The sequence below is a fragment of the Mytilus trossulus genome, chromosome 11 (assembly GCF_036588685.1).
Source record: "Mytilus trossulus isolate FHL-02 chromosome 11, PNRI_Mtr1.1.1.hap1, whole genome shotgun sequence".
In the NCBI taxonomy this organism is placed as follows: Eukaryota; Metazoa; Mollusca; class Bivalvia; order Mytilida; family Mytilidae; genus Mytilus; species Mytilus trossulus.
This window is the reverse complement of record NC_086383.1, coordinates 30,077,295-30,105,138: the sequence shown is the minus strand read 5'-3', so window position 1 is coordinate 30,105,138 and position 27,844 is coordinate 30,077,295. Positions and strand designations below refer to the sequence as shown.

General features: G+C 33.2%; 3 protein-coding genes across 4 annotated transcripts in view; 1 reads left to right on the top strand and 2 right to left on the bottom strand.

The window, feature by feature from the left end:
- Window positions 1–673: 673 nt before the first annotated feature.
- On the bottom strand, window positions 674–6,438 carry LOC134689655 (uncharacterized). 2 transcript variants are annotated; one of them, XM_063549625.1, is made up of 3 exons: window positions 6,044–6,438; window positions 4,819–4,912; window positions 689–1,803 (listed from the first exon to the last, which is right to left on the bottom strand). In XM_063549625.1, the coding sequence occupies exons 1-3, from the start codon at window positions 6,371–6,373 to the stop codon at window positions 1,571–1,573; spliced, it is 657 nt and encodes a 218-aa protein (XP_063405695.1). In that variant the 5' UTR covers window positions 6,374–6,438; the 3' UTR covers window positions 689–1,570. The 2 variants fall into 2 exon arrangements, 1 of the variants encoding a protein (XP_063405695.1); XR_010101890.1 differs by lacking the exons at window positions 4,819–4,912; window positions 6,044–6,438 and adding an exon at window positions 2,035–2,264 and having other exon boundaries at window positions 674–1,803.
- A 2,651-nt stretch (window positions 6,439–9,089) lies between these two features.
- On the top strand, window positions 9,090–21,745 carry LOC134689654 (squidulin-like). The gene is made up of 5 exons (XM_063549624.1): window positions 9,090–9,298; window positions 12,565–12,708; window positions 18,029–18,087; window positions 20,382–20,577; window positions 21,153–21,745. Exons 1-5 carry the CDS (start codon window positions 9,241–9,243, stop codon window positions 21,185–21,187), a joined length of 492 nt encoding a protein of 163 aa, XP_063405694.1. The 5' UTR covers window positions 9,090–9,240; the 3' UTR covers window positions 21,188–21,745.
- A 940-nt stretch (window positions 21,746–22,685) lies between these two features.
- LOC134690974 (3-oxoacyl-[acyl-carrier-protein] reductase FabG-like) overlaps window positions 22,686–27,844 on the bottom strand; it is a 29,952-nt gene continuing 24,793 nt past the window's right edge. The window contains exons 5-9 of the mRNA XM_063551161.1: window positions 27,425–27,465; window positions 25,154–25,223; window positions 24,244–24,280; window positions 23,730–23,802; window positions 22,686–23,002 (exon numbers count right to left, since the gene is read on the bottom strand). Coding sequence (XP_063407231.1) covers window positions 22,850–23,002; window positions 23,730–23,802; window positions 24,244–24,280; window positions 25,154–25,223; window positions 27,425–27,465 — 374 coding nt within the window. The 3' untranslated portion in view covers window positions 22,686–22,849. The remainder of the gene's footprint in view (window positions 23,003–23,729; window positions 23,803–24,243; window positions 24,281–25,153; window positions 25,224–27,424; window positions 27,466–27,844) is intronic.

Sequence of the window (27,844 nt, the reverse complement as noted above, 5' to 3'; positions counted from 1 at the left end):
CAAAAATAAATTTAACAATAACCTCTTAACAACAAATTATCGATACTGTTTGTCAATTTATCGATTAAAAAAATTGATTGAATGTTCTTTGCTAAAAGTACATAGGCTTGGCACATGTACAGACATTTTCTTATGTAGAAAACGATGGATTGAACCTGGTTTTATAGCTAGCTAAGCCTCTCACTTGTATGACAGTCGCATCAAATTCCATTATATTGACAACGATGTTGTCATTGTATATTCAGCAAGGAACACAAAAATATAAAACGATGGATTGAACCTGGTTTTATAGCTAGCTAAGCCTCTCACTTGTATGACAGTCGCATCAAATTCCATTATATTGACAACGATAATGTATATATTCATCAAGTGAAAAAATATATTGCAATAAGCCATTAGGTTTTGTAAAGCTTGTCACTCAGGCATTCGGCAATCCTCGTTAGAATTCGCTACTCTCGTTCTGGAATCGGCCGAGTTGAGACGAATGGTCACTCAGGATGACGGCTTGTAGATTACCTCTGGATAATAAAGATGTTTTGGATAGTGGATAGATATTTTGTTATGTCACAATTCACCTGTGAGCCCCTCAAATAGTTGTAACGATTCTTTCTCGTACAGAGAGTCCGGACAAATATAACAAAGGATCAAAGACAAACAATGAAATATTAAAAAATCTTTAATAAATGAAATCTGTATACATGTTAGAAAAAATGAATATCGATCTTATTATATTCCGCAGAATATTAAAATTAGTAATGATCGTTCACAGAACTTGATAATATATATAAAAAAGTAGTTAAACTAAGTTTTATCCCGGCGTTTTTACTTCTAAAAAGAAATTCATGTTCAAATTCTTCAAATTGTTCAAAGAGTACAAAGGGCGAGGGTTTAAATTCAAACATCTAGATAGGTAACCTTCAGACGATCTCTAACAATGAGTACAACCCATGCCGTTTATAGTGAACTCTAAAAAGCCTTACCATCATACAATGTGCGATAATTCAAATATGATGCTGATTTCACACGTAATTCGAATTCAATTCGCATTATTTAATTCGAATTAGTGTAATTCGCATTCGAACCGTTTTACGTCCTAACGTCAATTCTTATTCGAATGGGGTTACTTTTGTACATGTTAAAAATTGTTTTTTTGCATTATCATGATTATACAAGTTATAAAATGTTATAGCATGTACAAAATCACAACATGTACACGACATGTATATACCAATATAACAGCGTTTGACTATCATCTTATACCTGGAACGTAGTACCAGGAACCAGGTAAGGTTGGTAACAACTTCCCTAGCAACGATAGCATCCAACATATTGACAGTTTATATGAAGAACGACAGTAATAGATTAAGATACAGTAACACACAATTTATCAAGTCACAATTATGATGCCATGATACTACTATAACATCAGTTCACATGATCTGTTTTACTGACATGGTTTAGAGAGTTTATTATATTATACCTAAACATTTTCCATATTAGAAATATTTAACAAAACCATTAAAACTTTCTTATTCATATTTTGCTGTCGTATTTGTAAATGACAACGTTGTTACTTTTTTGGTTCTGGAGCTGCAACTGTAGTCATCTCGGTTAAATTAGATCCGTACATCGTTGTAGGTGCATTTTCATTTTGGTTAACCTCCATTGTTGTAGCTGCGTTTTCAGTTTTGTTTACTTCTGTTGTGTTTTCCGGTGCTGCATTTGATTCGATCAGTTTAGGTGTTGTGACTTCCGGTGTTGTAGTAGCTATGCTTTCCAAATAATTCTGGTATACATTTACGTCTATGTAAAAAAATAAATGTAACACTGAAAATGTCTGATTTTCTGAACATCTAATTTCTTTATCGTTACTTATATGCTTATTTTGTATATCTTAAACTTAAATATTCTAAAAATAGTACTTTGAATGTGTTGTTGAAAAATAAAAGATTTATTTAGCAAAGTTGTAAGTGTAATAAATATTATATGCACTTATTTCAATTCAACAGTAAAAGCAATTTTAAATCACTATACCTTATTCTAAATTGCTCAAAGGAGTAGGTCCGGTAAGGGTCGATTTTGGCTTCAAATTTCAGGTTCAACTAATGAAATATTTTTGACACTTTTTAAACACTTAAGTGTCTATTTCAACTGAATCAATTAGTTTATGTGAAAGATTTTAACTGATTAGGTAATTAAAAACGCTCCAATTCAAGCTTAAATATGAAAAATCTATCAAATATGCCAAAAATGTCACATTCGGATGTTTTTTTTGTCAAAAATGAAAGTGGCCGCATCCGTGTTCATCCTCAACCTTTATATATGTCATGTACTATAATCAAATACCACGTATATTACATTACATATTATATATAACACATAATATTATGAATGAAAACGAATGCGTCCACTTTCATTTTAGACGGAAACCGTCTAAAATTTAACTAAAATGCTAAATGGTGAAGATTTCAGTAATTTAACATTACTTAGTGATGTTAGTACCCGATATATGTGCATTGTATTGTCAAAAACAGCCCATATTTATGTAGCAGAAGTATTTTACTTTCTAATAAATAGCTAAAGGATTACATTTTCACAATTTTGTAAAACTGCTATATTTTGGGGCCAAAAAGGGGTCTTATTGAACCTACTCCTTTCATCGAAGTCTTTTGTACAAAAAGCACATTTTTCACCATAAAAAATCTGATAAATGAGTTTGAAATTTATTCGTCGTGAGAAAAATTCCTAAATTCCAACTTATAATAAGTCGTTCCCATTTAACAAACATTAATTTGTAAACTATGTAAAAGTCTCAAGGTTAATGAACCATGATGAGGGATTGGGCTTTATATTCTTCATGGAAATAAGACTTGCAAATACCAATGGTTACATACCAAGTATCATAAGCAGTTCATCTAGTCAATAGACCATGACAGGGCCAAATATTCTCCATGAAAAAAGATGTGCAAGTGTTTAATATACAACTGAATATCAATTATAGCTTTGGCCTACCACTATAATGGTTCCCCTTGATCCCACCGTATCACAAACTAATACATGTAAACTAAGAAAAAAAATCAAAGTCAATAGACTATGAATAAGTGGGCTGAGCCAAATAATCTCCATAGAAACGAGATATGCCAATGCTTATACAACTGCATACGTATGACAACCGAATACATGTACAGAGAAAAATGTTCAAAGTTATTAGACCATAACTGAGGGGCCAGAGCCAAACATTTTCTATGGAAACGAAACGCGCCAATGATAATACATCTGAATACCAAATATTATTGACCTACAACTTGTGATTCACCATAACTAAACCTTATCACAACTAATAAGTTGTTGCCGCCGCCGCCGCCAACGTCGGAAACAGCATACCAATGCTTCAATTTTTGACTCCGTCAAGCGAGACAAAAAGTAAAAAATCAAAATAGAGTATGAACTTTGGAACATTGAAGACTCAAAATTCCAAAATTCTAGATCTAATAGTAATTTACCCTTGCAGTACAAAATCTCTATATCACTGAGACAATTATCCACAAACGACAAAAAGTGTAAACACAACTAAAAGTTATCGTAGGCCTTCAACAATGAGTTTAACCAATACCGATCGGAAGCTATCAAGATGAAAAGATCAACAACTAGAAATAACAAAATATTTATACTATTCTATATGATTCATGTTATAAATAAAGACAGCAAATATATTTGTGAATGTTTGGTCGATTGCGATACCTTCGACAACTTGTTTTTATTGTTTTGATGTTTTATGTCTTTAAACTGAGGGTCCGGTATTTCGTTTCTTAATTTGGTTGTATATAACCAAGTCTTAGACATAAACCATTTAACAAACATTAAAAAAAAGGTTGGCATACGAAGATGTCTGGAAGATACAACTGTCCACGTAACCTTAGACACCAAAAAGGGGAAGCGTGAAATCGGTTTTTGATTGCTGATGGAAGTAGTTCACTAAGAATATAGCGTTAAAACTGTCAATGTCCTGTCCAATCTTTATTCTAGAACTATTAATAGATAGGAAATCATACTTTTAGAGAACGTTGTTACTGTAAATCTTTATCTGAGGTTGAGTCCGAATTAAGGTAAGATTTGAGCCGTTAAACAATGGATAACAAATGTTTTAAAGCTTAAATACATAAAAACACAATGAATGACAGCAAAAACAACCTTTAGAGTTAAATTTAATCAAGAGATGAATTATCGGTCTCGGACAAAATTTATAATAAAATTATGAATGGAAATGGTGAATGTGTCAAAGAGACAACAACCCGACCAAATAAAAAAACGACAGCAGAAGGTCACCAACAGGTCTTCAATGTAGCGAGAAATTCCCGCACCCAGAGGCGTCCTTCAGCTGGCCCCTAAACAAATATACACTAGTTCAGTGATAATGAACGCCATACTAATTTCCAAATTGTACACAAGAAACTAAAATTAAAATAATACAAGACTAACAAAGGCCAGAGGCTCCTGACTTGGGACAGGTGCAAAGTCTACTGTTTTTTTTCAACAAGTCTGACATATGAGCTGGGGTTTTTTCTGAGTCAGTACATTTTATTTACTTTTTCGGCGCCATCAATCAATTTTTGTTTTCCAAATTTAACGCTATAAGTAATAAGGAAAATCAGTATTCAGAATATTTTTTTATCATCTGCTTCACCCGATTTTTTTTGTTTATCAAAATGAGGATTCGAATATTCTTTAAGGAAAAATCATAACACACCCTTTGAAGTTAAATGGTCGTTCCCTTACAATATATAAAGCACAATGAAGATTTATATTATACGTTTCTACCTTCAATCTCACAGCTTCTTGTACCATCAGCCTGCCGACCACATACCGTTCCAGGGTAGCATCCACTAGCGTAAATACAAGGATCATAAAATGTCTGTCAAAGTATAAAATATGTTTTGTTTTATATATTTAATCGTTATTCTAGTTTATTATTACATGTAATGAGTAAAATAATTTAATCACTTGACTTGTTTTCTATGTTCGTTATCATATCCTAGGCTTTCTTGCGAAATATACAGTTATTGTATGTTGATGCTGAGACTACTATAACACAGTCGGTGACATTTGTCGTCTGCTACTGATAAATACGAAACTACGGTTGAATACGAAACGTTATATTAACGTAGCTGAAAAGGTGGAGACTCACACTACACGATAAATCGGTAGTGACCAATCTCTGTGTTATAGTAGTGTCAGGTTGATGAGGCAAAGATGTGGTGTTATTGACTTTTGATAACTGGCAAACTAAAATGCACCGAGGCCTGGCCTAAAAGAGGATAGTATTTGTTTAATTGTATATTCCGATATTAACTAAATCCAATTGTACATCAATCATTAAAATATTAACTATTATTATTGATAATAATAAATAATAAAACATGTAAGTCACGTGAGATGGTGTGGTAAAGAGTATACATTTAGACAAGATGTTTTCTCCTCTATTTTTCCGGTTTTATCCATGTATTGCCATTACTAAATTTTGTCCACTAACCCTTCCTTTCTTTTCATTATTTTTTAACATAAAGTTCAAATAGCCATATTTAAATACCTTATAAAATCCTTTTTTTTTATTTTTTCATAGTTTTTGACACAATTTACAATTGTTCAATGTGTGAAAAATCTAGAGAGAATTATGTCCAGCCAAATTAAAATGACTTATATCTTGAAAACAAGCACAGGGACCCTCCATTTTTTCTACTTTTATTACTTCTGTATCTGTATACTATCAATTCATAACGGTCTTTGAAAAGCTTGTTTTTTTAAACAGATTTGCGAACATCCTTAAGCACAACATGAATGAGTTGGGTTTTTTTTCATTATTTTCAGTTTTAAAAAAGATAATAACTGAGGTCGACGTCACGGCCGGAGTAAATACTAGTTTTTCAAAGACATTTATTGTTTATTTTTAAATTCCGAAACAAAACATTTAATCCAAAATATATACCAAATACAGATGTACTTTAAACGTTTTACAATAACGATACATGTAAAATTCATTACTTACCTTTCTCAATCCCTCCATTGAAGTGTATTCATACTTCGCATCATTGACGAAGTCGTTACTCGTGTTATTTTCTATACCATGTCCAGTATTGAGTTCACAGTAGAACGCCGACGCTTTGTAATTGAACGACTCGCACCTTGCTCGACGAATACATTCGTCAAAGCACTGGTTTGGACCGAACTTTTCAAACGTCATGAATACAGTGCCCGGAAAATGTTTACCGGGCTCTGTTGGATTAACTATACATGAAAATTTTCCATTGTAACACTGACTCGTAGAAAATTGTACGAAACTAAATAGAAATAACGTTCCTAAAAGATATGGATGCATGTTCTCTTTTTCTGACTTTTCTCCCAGATATGCGTTTATAAAATGGTATGCGCGACGAGATGCGTGTATGTAGTGTTTTGTAACTAAGTATCAAATAACAAATGCCGTTTTGCATGAAATTCAATATTCTAGTTCATTGTTTTTGAAAGAATGTTTAAATTATTGAATTAAATATTTATGAAAGTTTAATTTATTTTTTAACGAAATTGATTATACTTTTCCCTAATGAAAATAAGTTAAATTCTATCAATACTTAGCAATAAATTATTAACAGTTTCAACCTTGCATCTGTTTTCTGCTTCCAACCGTCACATTTTATTCGAAACATATTATGGAAACAAAGTGACAGTCATAATAATTTTCTGTTTTTCTTTGCGAACTTTGCTGATTCCGTTCATCAAAATCATTAATTAATCCTTGGTCAGTATTAGATGCAAAGGGGACGGGTTGGAACCCCTGTCTTACAATTAATGCTTTTGAATGGGGACCTGTATCCTGGATTCGACCCTCCCTCCGTTTTTAAAAGTCTGGTTCCGCCCCTGTTCGCCAAGAACTCTCAAACTGAAGAATATAAAAGACCAACGATTTATTAGTACTTTAGACTAGGGGAACTATATTTGACCTACATGTATATTAAACCCATCTGGCATCTATCCTAAACTTGTCCAACTGAGGTTGCAACTTTAGTTTCAACAATTTCCTGGCCTTGTGATCATGTAAAGTCAAGCGCTGGAGATGTAAATTCCAGCGCTGAAGATGTAAAGTCAAGCGCTGGAGATATAAAGTATAGCGCTGAAGATGTTAAGTCAAGCGCTAGAAATATAAAGTCCAGCGCTGGAGATATAAAGTCAAGCCCTGGAGATGTAGAGTCAAGCGCTAGACTTTACATCTCCAGCGCTAGCCTTTACACATCTTCAGCGCAGGACTTTAAAAGACACTTTATAATATGTGTGAGACCAACAGGGCTCCGTAAACTAATGCATAAATTTATACTACAGTTTTAACATACACCTCGTTTATGTTTTGGGACTGGACACCATCGAGTTTACAATTAACACGGCCAATACCATTATATGTGTAAAGAATTTCAGCTGACTTGGAAGTAAATTGCATATTGTATAATGCAGATTTTATGTTCATAGATTTTTTTTTAAATATTATCATAATTATATAATATTTAAAAAAGGATAACATAAATGTTACGTAAACTATAGTTGTACTAGAGACACATAATACAATAACATTAGTGGTCGATATAATAAACGTTAATTCGCCTAGTTGCGAATCTCTTGTGTTTGTACATACATGCATTCATCTTTTAAGATGTCTTTCTTCAAAACTTATGTTTAAAAAAAAACGCGAAATCAATCGCCATCTTCGGACCCTTGTCTGTACTAGGTCTCATACATGCAGGGTCAAATGAAGTCGAATAAACGTGTGCACGACAGTGATGTACATTTTTGTAGCAGGTAATTATTTGAAGTTATAATTTAGACAAAATTGAACAGAACTGATTAAGAATGCTGAAAGCAATAATGCCGTTTTAGAATTAGACGCTATAGAATTGAAAGAAGCCTTACTGCGTTTATTGTTCGTATATCGAATGAATAAAAACAGATAGTAACATATGCCCTGCAAATAAACATGGATTAGGAAGTCATTTACCACCAATGACGCTTTGGTTTAAGCGTTTGAAAGCATTAGCCAGACTACATTAATCTTTTAACATTACATTTGAATTGCTAATCAATTGTAATTAGCCTGTCTCAGATAGTGAAATGCATTGTTATAACTTACGAAGGAATTGTGTTTTACAGATTAACTTAAAGATTAATCCATTACTATCTGGTCCGAGAACACAATTAATTCGTAGTGCATTTCTTTTAGAACATAAATGAAAATAAAAAAAATCCCACCTGCGCTTTCTCAAAGAAACTTTTACAGTGTGTTGTACTACTTTTGGGACAAATTATATCAAAATTATAGAAAACTTCATCGCCTCTAACTCAAAATATGGACAATTTTATGTTTAGGGCGTCTTGAAATCTTTTGACAGCTTCCTAAGTGCTCATTTTCAACCTTTTTCAGCTGGACCAAATCACTACTTTCCTTTAAAATTCTGGACCCAAATTTTTTTACAGTGTAATTTTATCCCCCTACTTGCAATTTGAGGCATTAAACATGGAGAAATAAATTTGGAAGAGGTATAAAAATTAATGGCAAGTAACCCACTGTCAACACTAGGGACTATATTTGTAAAATCAAGGGACGACAATGGTGGTCTCGGACCATCTGTTGGCAAGTTAACGTGTACACAATGGCATATATTTCATTTCACTTCAGGAAAATAAAGGAATTTTATAAAAAGGCGAATGTTTCAACTTAATGCAAGAGAAGTTGCATCGAAGACCTGTTGGTTACCTTCTGCTGTTGTCTGTTCTGTGGTCGGGTTGTTGTCTTTTTGACACATTCCCCATTTTAATTCTTAATTTTAGATATTCTTATTTAGGTATACTAAGTAATTACACAAAAACTGGAGTCGACTGGTCTCCATCAGGCATTAAAATTAACGGATATATTCAGTTATATTTTCGTATAATTATTTAATCAATAAGACTTCAACATTAAATTCCTAATTAAAGTTCGCATCAACACCTATTATGAATAGGTATCCTAATTTTAAAACACATTAATTTTAACTGGCGTCATTTGAAATCTTATATGATTAATTATATGATTTGTTTACACAGGTTTAAATGTAAATATCTAAGTTTAAAATAGCATCACAGAGAAACAATTATTTATTATTGTGTTTAGACGAGTATAAATATTTTTAATTTGTTTGAATAAGACACAATTCTATCAGGATGGATATAGGTGTGCACATGAAATATTTCCGGGAACTTACACAGAAAGAAAAAGAAGGTAATTACTGTCTTTGATCGTTTGAAAAAAGTAAATGGTGCATATATATATAACAGGATAATTCGGGAACTTTTACATTTTGATAATCAAACAAAAATAAAGATGTTTTTTTATTATAAATTTTGAATAAAAGAATTAATACAATTAACTGCATAACTATTTCATTCCTCATAACTAGTTTTCTTTCGACTTTTTTTTTATAACTATTTTAACGATAAGGTAATCAACGTTAATAAAATGGCGTAGAAAAATTAACAGATTACTGACTCAAATTCAAAAATTATTTTTTTGCCTTAATGTTTGACTCTTATAAAGATTTTTACCGATTACAAAATAATTCAGAAACAAATGTATATTGATTTGTTCATTTAGCTGTGAATTAATCTAAACAAAGTAAGTTTATGCGTTCTTTTAATTTATATCTATATGTATTTTTGTCGATAGAATTAAAAAGTTACTCTTCGAGTATAACCTTATATATTACAAGTAGCAATTGAAAATTTATGAAAAAGTGACGCACAATTTTTCGATTTTGTATAACATTGGCAAACATACTCGTACATGTAAACAATGTTTTTGTAATCAGTGGCGGATCCAGAACTTTTTATAAGGGGGGCCCGCTGACTGACCTAAGGGGGGCCACTCAAGTCATGCTTCAGTGATTTCCTATATAATAAACCAAATTTTTCCCACTAAAGGGGGTGGGGGAAGCCCCCTTCCCAGGTCTCCTGGATCCTGATCTCTGGTCTTCTTCTATCATGCAATAAAATCCTTTCCAAGTTAGGACGTTCGTTTGGTTGTGTGGGATTTATATATTCTACACAGCCACGTCCGGATAGAACGGAGGTCGTTTAAATTGATTCCAAATACTAGTATTAATGGTATGGGAATGTGGTGCATTAAGTGAAAACTACTAGGTAGTTTTGTAAATTGGTGTGTCTTTAAGATATAATTATAAGTATCGATGCTAGCTGGAATGAATACGTATTAAAAGTAAGAGTCGTGATTCCTTCGAGTACAGTTGTACTATAGTAAGACCATTGTAAACCATTTAAGTTTGATACTTTCACGCATTTTATACTTATGGCTTTTCGAACACTTGAATCTCGACCGTATTAATGAAGATAAAATATATAAAAAAGAACTGTCCATAAGAGACCGAAATGGCACAGAAATTAACAACTACATATCACCGTAGGCCCTTCAAGAATGAGCAAAGGCCATACCGCACAGTCAGCTATTAAAGGCCCCGAAATGACAATGTAAAACAATTCAAACGAGAAAACTAATGGCCTTGTTCATATAAAACTAGAGGCTCCCAAGAACCTGTATCGCTCACCTGACTCTACATGGGTTTTTGAAAAAAATATAAAATTTGGTTTAATACTGCATTTCGTTCTGTGGTTTTCTAAAAGAAGGCATTTGTATTTCTCATGGGGTCCTTTGTTAAACTAAGTTCCCCATCTTGCATGGATGGTGGATCGGCTACAAAGTTCTAACACTTAGTTAGCACATCAGAAAGAACAGTCATGCTACGTTTGGGTTTTATTCCATTCACTGGTTCTCTAGAAGAAGGATTTTGTATGCGTTTCCCTTAAGGGTCCTATGTTAAACTACGTTCCCCGCTGGCGACCATCTTGGATGTTGGATCAGCGACAAAGTAACAACACTTGGTCAACATCTTATAAAGAACCTTCATGCTATGTTTGCTTTCATTCCATGCAGTGGTTCTCTAAAAGAAGACATTTGTATGTTTTTTCCCATAGGGTCCTATGATAAAATAAGTCCCTCGCTGGCGGCCATTTTGGATAATGGATCGCCAACAAAGTAAAATCACTTGGTAAGCACCGCAAAAAGTTAACGACGACGGACGACGGACACCACTTGATGAGAAAAGCTCACTTGCCCCTTCGGTGTAGTAGAGTTAAAAATGAACGAAAAACAAATATGTGGCTGGATAGGAGGGGTCCTGATTTCAAAATCCCGAGCTAAAAAACACGAAATCCCGAAATCCTGGGCTTAAAATCACGAAATACCGAGGTCCAGAAATTCTAATAAGGAATTTCCGGATCCAAAGGGTCAATCAAGAAAATCCCAAGCTTAAAAACACCCGATCCCGAAGTCCCGATAAAGGTTCTATCCCCCCTTAAATATGTAACACATAAACAAACAACAACCATTGAATTACAGGCTCCTGATTTGGAACAGGCACACATACACATAATGTGGCGGGATTAAACATGTTAGCGGGATCCCAACCATCCCCTAACCTGCGACAGTTATATAACAGTACAACATAAGAACTTACTATAAAAATCAGTTGAAAAAGGCTTAACTCATCAGACGGACAAAAATACAAGTGGACGTGGTCGGGTACTTGTACATCCCGACCACAAAATGACACTAGAAACATATATGAGAGCACTCGCTGATATCTGTCAAGAGACATGGGTTGTGAGATGGAAATTTATATCAGTTTTGTTTTTATTTTCTTCAGGGGGATGGAGATGAAAATTAGGGGAGGGGATGATGAGATCAATACATCAGTTTTCCATATACATTTTGCATGTACTGATGATATGACTGGTTACTCCATTTCCTTCAATAAATCTACAGATTAAGATTAAACACAAAGATACATGACAGTAAATGATAGCTTCTTATCAGCCTATTTAAGTCTGTTGATAAACATCTTAACCTTTAATCTGTTATCGCCATTCAGAACAAGTCACCTGAATAAATTAAACAGAAGATTGTTCACCGATATTCATGTGCACATCTGTCAAATAACAAAGACTTTTTTTCTTCAAAATAATGGGACAGGTACATGTATCGGTTCAAATTAGTTAATGATAAAATGTCTTAAGCACGCAATTAGGTACGCAAGTAGGCTTGACGTTATAAATAGTACAATTCTGTAAAATAGCAATAAACTTTATTTGAACCGTTGAAACAAATGTATCCTGGTTAAATTTAGTCAGTACATACTAGAATAAAATAATCATATTCTTTAAAGAGACAAATTTAAGTCAAACTGTATCCCGACTCATTGACAATGAATCATACAACATCTTCTTTTTCATATCAAAGGGTAAAAATAATTCTTGTCAGTAATTTTTATTTTAAATATTTTAGTCAAAGTGTCACAGTAAATATTTGTAAAACAAATTATGAAAATTTAAAGAGACAAATAGATTGTAGTCAATGTCTTTGGTACATGTACCACCTTAAATAGCTTTTGTGACCTGGTTTTTTAATCGTTACAGAATGTCGAAAAGCATTTAAACAGATCGACACAAACAAGGACAGCAGACTGTCATGGACGGAACTAAGACACGCCTCAGATTTATTGGGTATGACACTCACTGAGAAACAAGCCAAAAAGATGATCCGAGAAGTAGACAGAAATGGTAAGTAATTAACAATAACATGAGCAACACGACGGGTGCTACATGTGGAGCAGGATATGCTTACCCTTCTGGAGCACCGAAAATCACCCCCCAGTTTTTGTTAGGGTTTGTGTTTCTTATTCGTTAGTTTTCTATGTTGTGTCTTGTGTACTATTATATTTTTTTTTTCATCTTTTTTTGTTAGCCATGGCGTTGTCAGTTTATTTTCGTTCTATGAGTTTGACTATTCCTCTGGTATCTTTCGCCCCTATTTTACATAAAATGTAGGTACCAGTTTATACGATACAGACACCAAAATAATTATTTCTACACAGTTTCAATGGATACACACATCGACAACATGATATCGACATGTTTTCAGGGGATCCACACATCGATACTATGGTGGTTACATATGTACATGGGATACACTAATCGCACATGTCATGTTCAGCAGAAACATAAATCTACACGTTAGTGACACATGGAACATATGTAAAAGGGATAGACACAGTGATACTGTGGTATCAACATACATTTGTGTACGCACGACATGATACACAAGTTTCGAAAATGTGCACAGGGGAAACAAGATTCTAATTATGATATATACACATGGTCATGGGATGTACCTCTCGATTCTGCGATATCTAGATATGTTCATGGGATGCGCACCTCGATAATGCATTATCTGCCTATGTACATAGGATGCACACCTCGATACTACGATATCAACATATGTACAGTGAGAATCATATTCGTAAAGTGTTCATGAGATGCACCTTAATACTGCAAAATCTATCTATGTACGTCAGGATGAACAGAAACGTCAAGGGCGCATGCGTGGAGGAAAGACGTAAATTTTTGACAGCTCCGATACTCACCAATATTTTAGGTTTCCTACAGGTTCAAATTGTCCCTAGTTCAATATTTTTGTTCCATTTTGATAGATGACCCTTTATAAAACACTCATAGTGAATGTACATTGTATTTATTAGTTTTAACAAAACAAATCTTTTTTGTTTCTAAGGCCGCCAAAAGCGGTCACATGACAAGTATAAAAGTCACATGATCAAACCGGAAGTTGAGAAAAGAAATCAAAACAAGAAAATCTTCAGAACAAAATAACAACACTCTGCTACTTTTCCTTTATACTAACATGGCTATTTCAATTTCCTGTACTCCTTGGTAGCCGAGGAGACGAAGATAAAGTGAACAAAGGTATATATTAAAGATTTAACATATTTTATTGTACAAAATTAAAATGAGACTTTACTATACTTTACTGATCACATCCTTTATATTGCTCATATGCCACCATGCAAACTTCAAAACCATCTTTGAAAAAGAGGAACATGAACATACACATGATCAGAAAACACTCAGTTCAATAACAAACTTAGCAAGTCTGAAATTAAAAGTAAACAAATGCAGACCAGTTAATAAATATTTATTCATAATCCTACTTGCAAATGCCTTCGATACTGAAACAAACCCAGGGCCTAGAAGTCCTAGATGGCCATGTGGTACTTGTAACAAAGCAGTTACCTGGAAGCACAAAGCTGTATGTTGTGACAGCTGTGATACCTGGTTCCATATTAACTGTCAAGGTATACACTCAAATATTTACAAATTTATGGATGCAAGCAACATCTCGTGGGAGTGCTTACAATGTGGTATGCCAAATTTTTCAACATCATTATTCAACTCCACATACTCAATAGATACAGAAAATCAGTATTCTAATCTTAGTAAATGCTCAGACTTGAGCAGCCCAGGTGTACCAAATGCAACATCATCACCTATAGAATTACCGGTACATAAAAACAACAAGGGTTCACAACAGAAAAAGCAAAAATCAAAAATAAGAAAACCAATACGAGTAATCAATGTAAATTTCCAATCACTTTGCAATAAAAAACCTGATCTACTTGAAATAATCAATTCATGTAAACCAGACATTATCATTGGTACAGAGACATGGCTAGACAAGTCAATACCATCAACTGACTTTTTTCCTAGCAACTTGTACAATGTATACAGAAATGATAGACCAACAAACAACAAAAATCAAAGCCATGGTGGTGTTCTAATAGCTATCACCAAAGAGTTTATTAGTTCTGAAATTGTAGAACTAAAAACAGATTGTGAAATAGTATGGGCAGAAATAAACATCTCTGGCACAAAAAAGATCTGTGTTGGTAGTTACTATAGACCCCCATCAGATAAAGGTACATCTCTGGAACAACTCAACATCTCCTTAAATAGACTAGATAATTCAACAACCACAAATATATGGTTAGGAGGGGACTTTAATCTTGGACACATAGACTGGTCAATACCAGCATTCATCTTAGGCAAACCAGATGCTAAACAACATCAGCTGTTACTAGACATAATATCAAATCATAACTTGCACCAAGCCACAGACAAACCAACACGTAAAGACAGAATATTAGATCTCATTCTTGTAAACAATCCAACTAGTATAAACAAACTCAACACTTTACCACCTATTGGCTCAGCGGATCACGATATAGTTTATGTAGAAATGGACACCTGGCTTAAAAGAGTAAGAGAAACACCAAGAAAAATACTTAAATATAAAGAGGCAAACTGGAACAACATAAAAAATGACCTTACTACAACACTTAATACCATCAATAATATATATGACTCGAGTGATGCAGATACACTATGGAACACCTTCAAAAACGATCTTCTCAAATCAATAGAGTCAAATGTACCTCAAAAAATGCTCACATACAAGCATAGACTACCATGGATAAACAACAACCTTAGGAAACTCATTAACAAGAAAAATAAGTGTTATAAAAACAGAAATAAAAATCCTTCCAAATACAAGAAACTAAAACAAACAGTTCAAAAAGAACAAAGGAAGGCATACTGGAACTACATAGAACAAATTATTTGTGATTTACCAATCAATGAACCGGACCAACATCAGTTCACAAACACAAAACCAAAAAAGCTATTTCAGTTCATCAAAAGCACTAGAAATGATAATACAGGAATTGCGCCTCTGAAAAAAGAAGGTGTACTTGTTACAGACACTACTGAAAAAGCAGACATCCTTAACCAACAATTTCAGTCAGTATTTACTAAGGAACCACCATCTAATATTCCTGATAAGGGTCCAAGCCCATACACAAAAATGCCAGATATAAACATCACTACACCAGGTATCGAAAAATTACTACATAAACTAAATCCACACAAAGCAAGTGGTCCAGATAACATCAGTGGACGTGTATTAAAAGAACTCAAAGCACAAATAGCACCCATACTTACCACCATATTTACCAAATCTCTGAAATCGGGAAAAACACCAAAAGACTGGAAACATGCAATTGTTGCACCAGCATTTAAAAAGGGTGAACGATACAAGGCTGAAAATTACAGACCGATTTCACTCACTTGTATTTGTTGTAAGTTGATGGAACATATAGTGACAAGTAACATCATGAACTATTTAGAGGCAAATAACATTCTTTACGACCTCCAACATGGTTTCCGAAAATCCAGATCATGCGAATCACAACTTATTCAATTTATACAAGAACTTCATAACAACAACAGCAAAAATATACAAACAGACCTCATTATTATGGATTTTGCCAAGGCCTTTGATAAGGTTCCCCACAAACGTCTACTCTATAAACTAAAATACTATGGCATTCAAGGTAACACTCTAAAATGGATTCAGGCTTTCTTATCAGACCGTACGCAAACAGTGGTAATAGATGGAATAACTTCTAATACAGCACCAGTAACATCAGGTGTCCCCCAAGGAACTGTCCTTGGGCCTATACTCTTTTTAATATACATTAATGATTTTCCAGAATACCTGGAACACAGCAAACTACGACTCTTCGCTGATGACAGTATTATATACCGAGAAATTACATGTCAACAAGACTGCACAAATTTACAAAAAGATCTTAACGCCGCAGCGAAATGGGAGGCTGATTGGCTCATGGCCTTCCATCCTGGAAAATGCACTATCTTAACCATCACACAGAAAAAACAACCATTTAAACACGATTACATCCTTCATAACCATACTTTAGAACTAGTAACATCTGCAAAATATCTTGGCGTAACCCTACAGTCTAACTTAAAATGGAACATTCACTACAACAACATCGTATCAAATGCAAATAAATCTCTTGGCTTTCTTAGGCGAAACTTAAAAATTTCTAACTCCAGTATCAAATCCCGTGCTTACCAATCAATAGTGAGACCAAAACTTGAATATGCCTGTAGTCTATGGGATCCACACACAGCAGATTATAAAAATAAGCTAGAAATGGTACAGAGGCGTGCGGCCCGATATGTATGTAACAATTACCACAACACCAGTAGTGTTACATCCATGTTAAACGAACTACAATGGCCCTCACTCTGTGAGCGCCGCCTCAAAACCAGACTTATCATGTTCTACAAGGTCATCCATGGACTCATTGCAATCCCATCACTAGTCCTCATACCATCAGATACTAGAACAAGAAAATTACATACTCAAACGTTTAGGCAAATATCCACCTCTAAAGACAGCTACAAATGGTCATTCTTTCCGCAAACAATCATTCAATGGAACTTGTTGCCACAAGTTGTGGTAGCAAGTCAAACCATTGAAATTTACAGAGATCAGTTGACACCAACTGTTCTCCACAACATAATTTAATTCTATAAATAACAATGTACATATTTTTTAATCACTTGTTGTTTTCTTTCATGTAAATATCACCAAGTATTCTAATAAGTTAAAGATAAATTTTTGTTCATATTTTTTAATCATATACTCCGCGCATGCAACAGTTCGTAATCTTCAATAATAATGAAGCTGTAACTGTATATCAGAAGAAGAAGAAGAAGTCCTTTTCAATTCGCAATTTCATTAATGTGATTTCTGCATATGTTCATGGGATGCACTCCAAGATACCGGGATGTTTTTAGGTCAAACGGCGACTTTTTGTTCACAAATTAAATATACAATTCATTACTATTCACAGTTACAAATATATGACTACTTTTTATAACTCGTAAGATTCGCTTGAATTGAGTCATTCACACTAATAAAGCTAGACATTAAATATATTGATTGACTAGTTTAATCAAATGTGTTATGAAATTGATTGCTTCTCCCACGAGACAATATCCATCAAGATCAAAGGACGTGGAAATAAGCAATGATAGATCTTACGACCTTTAACAATCCGCAAAACCTATACCGTATTGTGAGGCTCTGCATATTAAATGTAAAACAATTCAAAAGCGAAAACGGCCTTATTTGAGTCAAAACTTGTTTATTTTCTAGGTGATGGTTTTATAGATTACAAAGAATTTGAGACAATAATGAGTAAAAACAGCAAACCTGTAAGTATAATGAAAAAAACCTTTTTAAAAACGAAAAAAAAAAGTTATAGACATTCCCCGTACATGATGTTAGTTATTACAATTACAATACTTAATTTGTTAAATGTTAATAGATGAATGCTTTGATCTGTAATTTGTTGACATACGAAGTTATCGACATAAAGAAAACATTTCTGCTCACTTACATCGGTGACAGTATTGCTGAAATCATCACTGGTACTTGGAGTTAAAAAAAACAATTATAATAAAAAGCATATAAGAAATATAAAAAAGAATAATTATGAAAGCATATAAGAAATATAAAATAGAACAATTATGAAAGCATATTTAAGACATATAAAAAAGAACAATTATGAAAGCATACACGCAAAATATATAATATAAAAAAAAAACAACAACAAGGAGATGTGGTATGATACCCAATGAGACAACTATCCACCAAGTTCAAATAAAGTGGATGTAAGCATACATGTTGTTCACCTGTCGATACGTACTTGACATTTTCACAATACGAATCCTGCTAATACGTATGAAAATATAATTTGCGTACGCCCAACGCGCGTTTCTTTATTAAAGTCTTACCAGAAATGATTGAACCTTACAATTTGAAAGGCAAAGTTGTATAAGAACGTAGCAGGTGACAATTTTCCTGCACCAGATGCACATTTCGACAATCAATATCTTTTGAGTGATGCTCGAGTCGAAAATCTAAAGCTTATTAATAGGAGGATCAGCTTTGAACCAAAAAGGATAAAACAATATACTAGTAGCCAAAGCTGGGAAATGAATCAGAGCTTTGCATGAGAGAGATACATTCCTTATTTTAAAATAATTTCAAAAGTTTTGTATCAAGACATTTCAATAACACACAATCCGTATTTTCTTGCCAGTACCGAAGTACTGGCTACTCTGCTGGTCATACCCTTGGAGACTATCAGTCCACTCAACAAATAAACAGAAATATTTATGAACACACAGTAATCATACCACATCTTCTTATGTTATATGTGTAGCTAACAAAGGTTAACTTTGTCTGTGGGAGTTGGAACGTTCCTTGCTTTCTTTATAATTTCGTATTGTATCGACACTATCTATAATACTAAAATTACGAGGTCCAATTTGTCAGCCGGCATCACGTAAAAACGACGAATCAAAGAATTCAACTTTATATATAACTAATATAGTACAAAGGTGTAGATTAAAAATTACACCACTCCAGGCCCTTTTGTTTTCCACGTAATTAATATTGCCAATAATTAAGAAGTTCCGGGTCGAGTCCGATACCGATACCAATAGTATAATCATCTGTTACCTATTACCTTATCTGTACGTTCTGCATTTGACAGGCGCACCACCAAACGGTGTATTCAGGATATGCTATATACACGGGTCATAATCACAGGATTGACACTACTAAATTGTCAAATTGTTACCTATTGTAGTATTTTAATCAGTAAGACTTTATAAGATAACAATACGAATACTAAAAACAAGGCGTATAGGTAAAGTTTTCAATTTTTTAGCGGGCATGACGTAAAACAGCGTATCAAAGAATTCAACTTTATTTATAACTAATATAGGACAATGCTGTTGATTAAAAAATACTCCATCCCAGGACCTTTTGTTTTCCAAATAATTAATATTACCAATAATTGATAAGTTCCACTTAGACGGGTTCAAGCAGAAAGATTTGAAAGCAGAGAAAACTGTGATTACTATCTTATAATCGGCATGACTTTATCAGATGACAATACTAATACAAAAATAAGTCTTGCGCATAGTTACATACTTTAATTCAGACTGAGTCATGGACCCGCGATATCACGGGTGTGTTCTAGTATAGATATAAGAAGAGGTGGTGTGAGAGCCTATGAGACAACTCTCCATCCAAATTAAAAATTTGTTTTTAAAGTAAACCATTATAGTTTAAAGTACGGCCTTCAACACGGAGAACAACAAGATATAAAGGACCCCAAAATTACTAGTGTAAAACCATTCAAACGGGAAAACCAACGGTCTAATCTATATGAAAAAAAAAACGAGAAACGAGAAACACGTATATATTACATAAACAAACAACAACTACTGTACATCAGATTCCTGATTTAGGACAGGTGCAAACATTTGCAGCGGGATTAAACGTTTTTATGGATCCAAACCTTCTCCCTTTTTCTGAAACAATAGCATAACATCACAACATAGAAATACACACGATAAAATATCAATTGGTAGACTTAACTGTGTATTTATTATATATCATGTAGTAACGAAGCACAAAAAATGTTGTCTTGTAGATATGTTTAATAGACTATGAAGATGAAGTCTTGCGACAAGCTTTTGACAACTTTGATATAGATAAAAATGGAGAAATTACAAAAGAGGAATTGATAATGGTGCTACAATCTCTTGGTACAGACACAGCAGAAATGGATGCATCGGAAATGTTAAGGGAGGCAGATTTGAATGGAGATGGAGTTATCAGTTTTGAAGGTAGTAAGCTAAAATACTGAGATGTGGGACTTAGTAAGACCTTGCATTTGTTTCAGTTCATTTATAAACTAGTACACATTTTGCTTAGAGTTTGTCCTGTCTATATTTTTTTTCCAGTTTCATCCTAGCCCCCCTAAAAATCAAATGGCAACTTCCTTAGTCACATATTAGTATATAGACTGTGTTATGCTCCCTAGCTGCACAATAAATAACTCTTGCAAAAGCTGTTCAAAGGGTTCGCTATGCTTTTTGCAAGGTAATTTCACTGCCATTTGACTTCTTTTTTTCCAGAGATTGAAATAACTGAAATCAATTTCAAAGCCATAAATGGTAAAAATGACCACCAAAAGATAACATTGCAAAAAGCAAGCGAACAGTCTTACCCCCTCCTCCAAAAAGATCAAATTGTAAAATGTAAGCGAACCCACTCCTCCTTCCATAAAAAGAAGAAAACAAAACAAAACAACGTAGAAAACAAACCAGAAGAATATAACAATAGGCTGGCGATGTTCTTTAATTCGGATGGACACATGATTGGTTGTTGTACTTAAATTTCTATTATCATTCTTTTACAGAATTTGCAAGAGTAGCAGCCCAACAACGAATGTGAATATAGAGGACGATGTTGAATATGTTTTGTTTAAATAAAAAAAAGAAGAGGATATCAAGTGAATAACATGTGACTTCATATATATAGAACACGATCTTTAACGAAAATTATTTTTTTCCAAAAAAAAATTATGTTGCGGTCCAAGAAAATATGTCCGAATAAAAAAAAAGGTTAAAAAATCGTTTGTTTTTAGTAAAAGCCATCTTGTCCATGAACATCAATGTTTGTTTGCTTTTTTTGCATACAATATGACGGAATCACACATGCATGTACTTTCGTTTTCTTCATAGCATGCAAAGGCGCAACTTTAATAATTTATTATAATAATTTATAGAGGATGTTGGATCCGTTCACCCGACGAATTTTGTTTTAAGCTCGGGATTTCGGGATTGATCTTTACGGAATGCAGAAATTATTTAATTTTTAATTTCGGGATGTCGGGATATGAATTTCGTTAAAATATGTAACTCGGGATTTCATATGTTTTTAAGCCGTTGTCATTTGATATAAAAGTAGTTTTATTATTGTCATCATTTTTAATTAAATTTAAATATCTTTTCTCGTTGTCTACCTTAAAAAAACAACTGCTCTCCCCCACCCTACCCCTACACTGACATATACTGTGTATACGTGATATATGGCGTGCGTAGATAACTAATACTTGTAAAGGGACCACAGATAACCTGTTCTCTTTATGAAAAGTAAGTTATAAGAAGATGTGGTATAAATGTCAATCTCCATGCAAGTCACAATTTGTAAAAGTAAACCATCATAATTAGGTCAAAGTTCGGTGTTCAACACGAAATCATAACTCACACAGAAGAGCAGGCTATGAAGGGTCCCAAAATGACAAACAAAAACATTCAAACCAGAACAGCCACGGTCTAATCTATATAAAAAAAAAGACTTCCTGTAATGAACAGCAGATTTCTAACTTAGGGCAGGTGCAAACAAATGCAGCGGGTTCAGACACTGCATTCCCAACTTGCCAACGTAATATTTGTTCAGTTCACTTTACAAAATACTTAATAGTAACTTTACCCTTTGAATTTTTGTCCCATCCTGCAAGTGCCCTTAGTCTTAAAAAGGAAAAAAAAATAGTCATTTAAGTCTACCTAATGATTAAAGGGAGATGTTGTTTGATTGTCAATAATATAGCATTATACAACCTTTAACCAGGTCACAAACTATAGCCGATTAGTACGTGTAAGCATGACATAATAAGCAACAATTCAAATGAGGAAAGCATCCGGTTTATTTTCAGATTCAACCATAATGACAGGACACGTTGTTTTATGTTCTGTATGTTAGACAACACTCCACTGGTGGTCAAATACGTAAATGTAAGCATTTAACGCCAATCATACATCTTTCAACAATAAAAACATACATACAAGTCAGTATAGTTGGTAATAAAAAATCCCGATACTTGTCTTTTTGTTTTTGAATTGTTGTGGCTAAATATTCAGGGGGTATAGCAACATGAGCAACAAGACCACTTAATTAATATTTATTAGCATGCAATTCCATTCCAAACTTTATTTAAAAAATGAAGCAAATTTGAATCAGGAGAATGTCATATATAGCAGATTAAAAATATAATCACTGTTAGTTACACTAGAAGTCTGAAATCTGCATTGTTTCGGAGATTGTTTATACTGGTTACGGATATAAATGATAGCCACCATCGACATTGTTTATACTTCCGGTAATATACGATGCTTCATCTGACGCCAAGAAGAGCAAGAGGGAAACGACATCTGCTGGTTTTCCCGCCCTTTTTAGGTGTGCTTGCTCGGCTGATAAGTCTGCGTACTAAAAAGGAAAAAAAAGGGAACTTAAGATATAGAAACACAAGATGCAAAGATGTCTTAATTAGTTGACGTTAATTTCCGAAATAATCTGCTTCGGGTACGCTGGAGTATTTTTTTAAAAAGCTAAATTTTAAACTATTTGTTAAGCACCTCGACCAAATATAGATTCAAACATCTAAAATTCGATTAAGTTATTTTTTCAGAGGGTATTGCAATAACATTTGCAATGGTACTTATACCAATGTTTCTGGTACCAGTTTCTCATTTCGACAACTAATGTCTCCCCTGAGAAACGTGAGGCCAACATATGTTATACCCAAAAACTAATGTTATCCTTGACGGAATAATAAAACAAAACAAAAATAAATAAAAGTCATTAAAACTGTACAAGGACTCATATATATCTCAATAGTAAAATACAGTGATAGCGACAACAATCATGGCCAATGTCGACTCTATTTTAGTATTTACAATATATTAAGGGCCAAGTATGTGCATTGTCGTTTGTTGCTGTGTTACATATTTGTTTTTCATTATACTTTTTTGTACGTTATTTAGACCTTTAGTTTTCTCGTTTGAATTGTTTTTCAGTTGTGATTTCTCAGCCTTTTATAGTTGATTATCTAACGTAGGCTTTGCTCATTGTTGAAGACCGTATGGTGGCCTATATCTCCTAATTTCTGTGTCATTTGGCAATTATCCAACATTTTTTTCCAAATATATACAACCTTCTTTTGGTCTTCATCTGTTGCCTTTAAACCACTATTACGAAGAAGATTGGTATCATCAATGAAGCCAGGACTACAATTTGATAATATAATACAATAATAACATAATGTTTCAGAAGAATCCGTTATTTTGATGGTTATTAACGCTTGTAAATTATCCAAATGTAAATTTTAAGTTATTTACTGGAAAGCAGAATGCTTCTGCTACATAAATATGGGCTGTTTTTATATAATACAATGTACATTTTAAATGAAAGTGGCCGCATTTGTGTTCATTCTTACATGTAATATTGAAATGTTTTGATGATAATACATAACATATTTTAAAAGGTTGAGGATGAACACGGATGCGGCCACTTTCATTTTTGACAAAACCAGGTTTTTCATATTTAAGCTTGAATCGATGAACAGGAATTTGACAGGCCATGCCCATTTAAGGGACCGACTTTTTTTTTTTAAATTTTACTTGGTAAGACCGTTCTATTAACTACATCAACAAGTTATTAAAACTTACTTGATAGCATTCACTCTGACACCGTGAGGTCCTAGTTCTGAAAGAAATTAATGCGAGATTTAATTTAAATAAATACATGTACAATTGTATGTAGCATCGACAATATGTAAACAATGAATTCTAAAATATTTATTTATTGATCAAAAGTAGATGTTTTCAAAAACTTGCTAAATACCCAGAGATGACAGCGTCGACAAATTAAACCCGTTATATTTTTTCGATATAAAATAATTAATTGTATACAGTGCTTTCAACATGTAAATAGTGCTTAAAATATTGCTTATCATTTTTGGATAGAAAAGGGAGTGTTACGAGTCACAACAAAGGATTGAAAATTAAGGATGTTCGCTTCTCTTATTCAAATTACAAATAACAATTATTTTTTTATAAATTGATAGCATTATAGATATAAGAACAAAACAGTAAAAAAAAGTATGAAGGGACTAATTTAAGGACGAAGGGACTAATTTAAGGACATAAACAAACAGGAAGGAACATATTTGAAAGACCATCACAACACTTTTTTGGATAAATGTTGGATTAGAAAAATGTTCATTATCACTGAACTAGTATATATTTGTTTAGGGGCCAGCTGAAGGACGCCTCCGGGTGCGGGAATTTCTCGCTACATTGAAGACCTGTTGGTGACCTTCTGCTGTTGTTTTTTTATTTGGTCGGGTTGTTGTCTCTTTGACACATTCCCCATTTCCATTCTCAATTTTACAGATGCATAAAAAAGATAAAAACTTAAAAACTTAAAAATTCTAGCACTGTATCAGAAAATAAATTTATTAAAAATCTTAATAGTTACTTCAATCAATAACAGTTTTTATAATGGAATCAATTGGTTGATGATACTGGCAAATCCTTTTTTTTAATTTACAAAGAAGCAAGAAAAAAGATCCCTTACCCTTCGCTAGACATTTTGTAAGCATATCAATAGCTGCTTTCGCCATGCAGTAAACTACTGTATCAACTCGCTGAAAAGTAACAAACATATTTTTTTTTACATAACAGTTTTACATATTTTACGTGCATATCATGGTATATGGTATTTATTTATACCTATTTTTAGGTCTTTCTGCTTTTTGTTAACATTTATTTTGGTTTAAAGTGATGTCTTTAAAAAGAGGTACGTTGTTGGTTATTAATATTTAGCCTTTTATTTTGGTATTTATTTATACCTATTTATAGGTCTACATAGTCTATGTTTTTGAACATGTAATTTTGGTTTTTAGAGATCTCTTTTGAAAAGAGGTACTTTGTTGGTCATTAATATTTACCTTTACTTGGTATTTATTTATTTATAGGTCTTTCTAGTTCATGTATTTTGGCTTTTAGTTATCTAATTAAAAAACAGTTATTTGTTTGGTAATTTATATTAAACCTTTACTTTGGTATTTATGCATACCTATTTATAGGTCTTTCTAGTCTATGTTTTTTTAACATATATTTTGGTTTTAAGTGATCTCTTTAAACAGAGGTACGTTGTTGGTTTTAAATACTCTACTTTTACTTTGGTATTTATTTATACCTATTAAAAGGTCTTTCTAGTCTTTTTTTTTTAAACATGTATTTTGATTTTTAGTGATCCCTTTAAAAAGAGGTATGTTGTTGGTCAATAATATTTAACTTTTACTTCGGTATTTATTTATACCTATTATTAGGTCTTCCTAGACTATGCTTTTTAAAGTACATTTCAAGATTGTTTCTAAAAGTTGAAACACAAAATGCAATTTCCTAATTTGCTTTGATATGACCATTCTATGATTTTAAAATTGAAAATGGAAATGGGGAATGTGTCAATGAGACACCAACCCGACCGTAGAAAAAAAAAAGAACAGCAGAAGGTCACCAACAGGTCTTCAATGAAGCGAGAAATTCCCGCACCCGGAGAGGTCCTTCAGCGGGCCCCTAAATTAAACATATATGAGTGCTTTTGTTTTACTGTTACAAATAACTTTCGGATTAACTTCCCAAGCATCTGCAAACATGTTCAAATGGTGGTCAAAAGGAATGACTGTAATATTTTGTCTGTTTAAGGTTTATGTACCCTTCTGTAGCCATTTTTGATCGAACTTTTCAAACTCAAATTGTATCAAAACTACAGATATAATGAATAATAGAGATAGGCCATTGTTTACATATTCCAAGGGGAAACTTGATGCAAAGCATTATTTTTTACTGTTTCATTGCATTTGATAGAAAAAGAGGACTTTGTGGCAAATAAATCAAGATTCTTATAGAAAATCCACAGCCTTTATCCTTGTACTCTCATATTTGGCAATTTGATGACTAGAAGATATAGGATTATTGCATGCAGTGCTAGCATTGATTTCCTTAAAACAAGTTTATAAATGTAGTTATTGGTTAAAACAAATATAAATATGGCCAAAATCAAGTACACCTTTTAGAGTGCGCTCGACTTTAGTGACTCAGCACGAGGTGTTTTGGAAATTACAGGTTGCCTAGAACTTTTTGTAAAAAAATAAACACTAGCACAACATAGAAAATCAAGTGAGTAACTTATGTTTCAAATTTTATAACAAAAAACTCTGTATTAAAGGCTGTGGATTTTCTATAAAAATCTTGATGTATTTGCCACAAAATCCTCTTTTTCTATCAAATGCAATGAGACAGTAAAACATAATGCTTTGCATCAAGTTTCCCCTTGGAATGTGTACAAAATGACCTATCTCTATTATTCATTATATCTGTAGTTTTGATACAATTGAGGTTTGAAAAAGTCGTACAAAAATGGCTACAGAAGGGTACATAAACCTTAACTATGAACATGATGAAGAAATAAGAAATAACATAAAAAATGTGTTGCACAATGAATAAAAGTATAATGTGGAATAACATGTAGAAAATCATACTTTAAAAAAAAAATATCATAAATTATATAATTGTAAGTTTAATCATTCTATTGATTTTTTTCCTTTAAAAACATATTCTTACGTTTTCGCCCTTCATATTGTACAGGTTGAAAACCCGACACCGCGAAGTCGAAAGCGCGATTTTTTCCCCGATATTGCGTTTTCGACTTCGTGTTTTCACGTTCTCACCTATAGAATATGTAAACGCAAAATCGCCTCAACCGGTCACCATAGGAGAATAACTTTAACTTTGTTGATTCATTAAGATTCTTCAATCATTAATTACATATACTAGTACTTACAGGTATCGTGGATCTGACGCTGGACATGTAGATTATATTACCTAGATTTAAAAATGTTAATAGCTTAAAATATGTTTACATTCATTAGCCGCAGTTTCTAATTACTATTGGTAGTAAAAAGAGTCACATATAGTTCGGAGTTTAGTATGATGTTCATTATCACTGAACTAGAATACATTTTTGTTTAGGGGTCAGCTGAAGCACGCCCAGGGTGCTGGATTTTCTCGCCGTATTACATGCCTATTGGTGTCCTTCTGCTATTTAATATTGCTCTTTGGTTGGGTTGTTGTCTCTTTAACACATTCCCCATTTTCATTCTCAAATTTACATGTTCTATTCAACTGCTCACATATTCACCTGTATATTTGATTCAATAAGTATGAAAGTATCCCACAAAATTTTGTTAAAAGTTTTGTTGCA

Coding starts and splice junctions, on each gene's coding strand:
- LOC134689655 (XM_063549625.1), bottom strand. CDS start 6,373: ATGCATCCATATCTTTTAGGAACGTTATTTCTATTTAGTTTCGTACAA. Junction 4,913..6,043: donor CAATGGAGGGATTGAGAAAG/GTAAGTAATGAA, acceptor ATACTTTGACAG/ACATTTTATGATCCTTGTAT. Junction 1,804..4,818: donor AAGAAGCTGTGAGATTGAAG/GTAGAAACGTAT, acceptor TTTTTTACATAG/ACGTAAATGTATACCAGAAT.
- LOC134689654 (XM_063549624.1), top strand. CDS start 9,241: ATGGATATAGGTGTGCACATGAAATATTTCCGGGAACTTACACAGAAA. Junction 9,299..12,564: donor TACACAGAAAGAAAAAGAAG/GTAATTACTGTC, acceptor TAATCGTTACAG/AATGTCGAAAAGCATTTAAA. Junction 12,709..18,028: donor CCGAGAAGTAGACAGAAATG/GTAAGTAATTAA, acceptor TTTATTTTCTAG/GTGATGGTTTTATAGATTAC.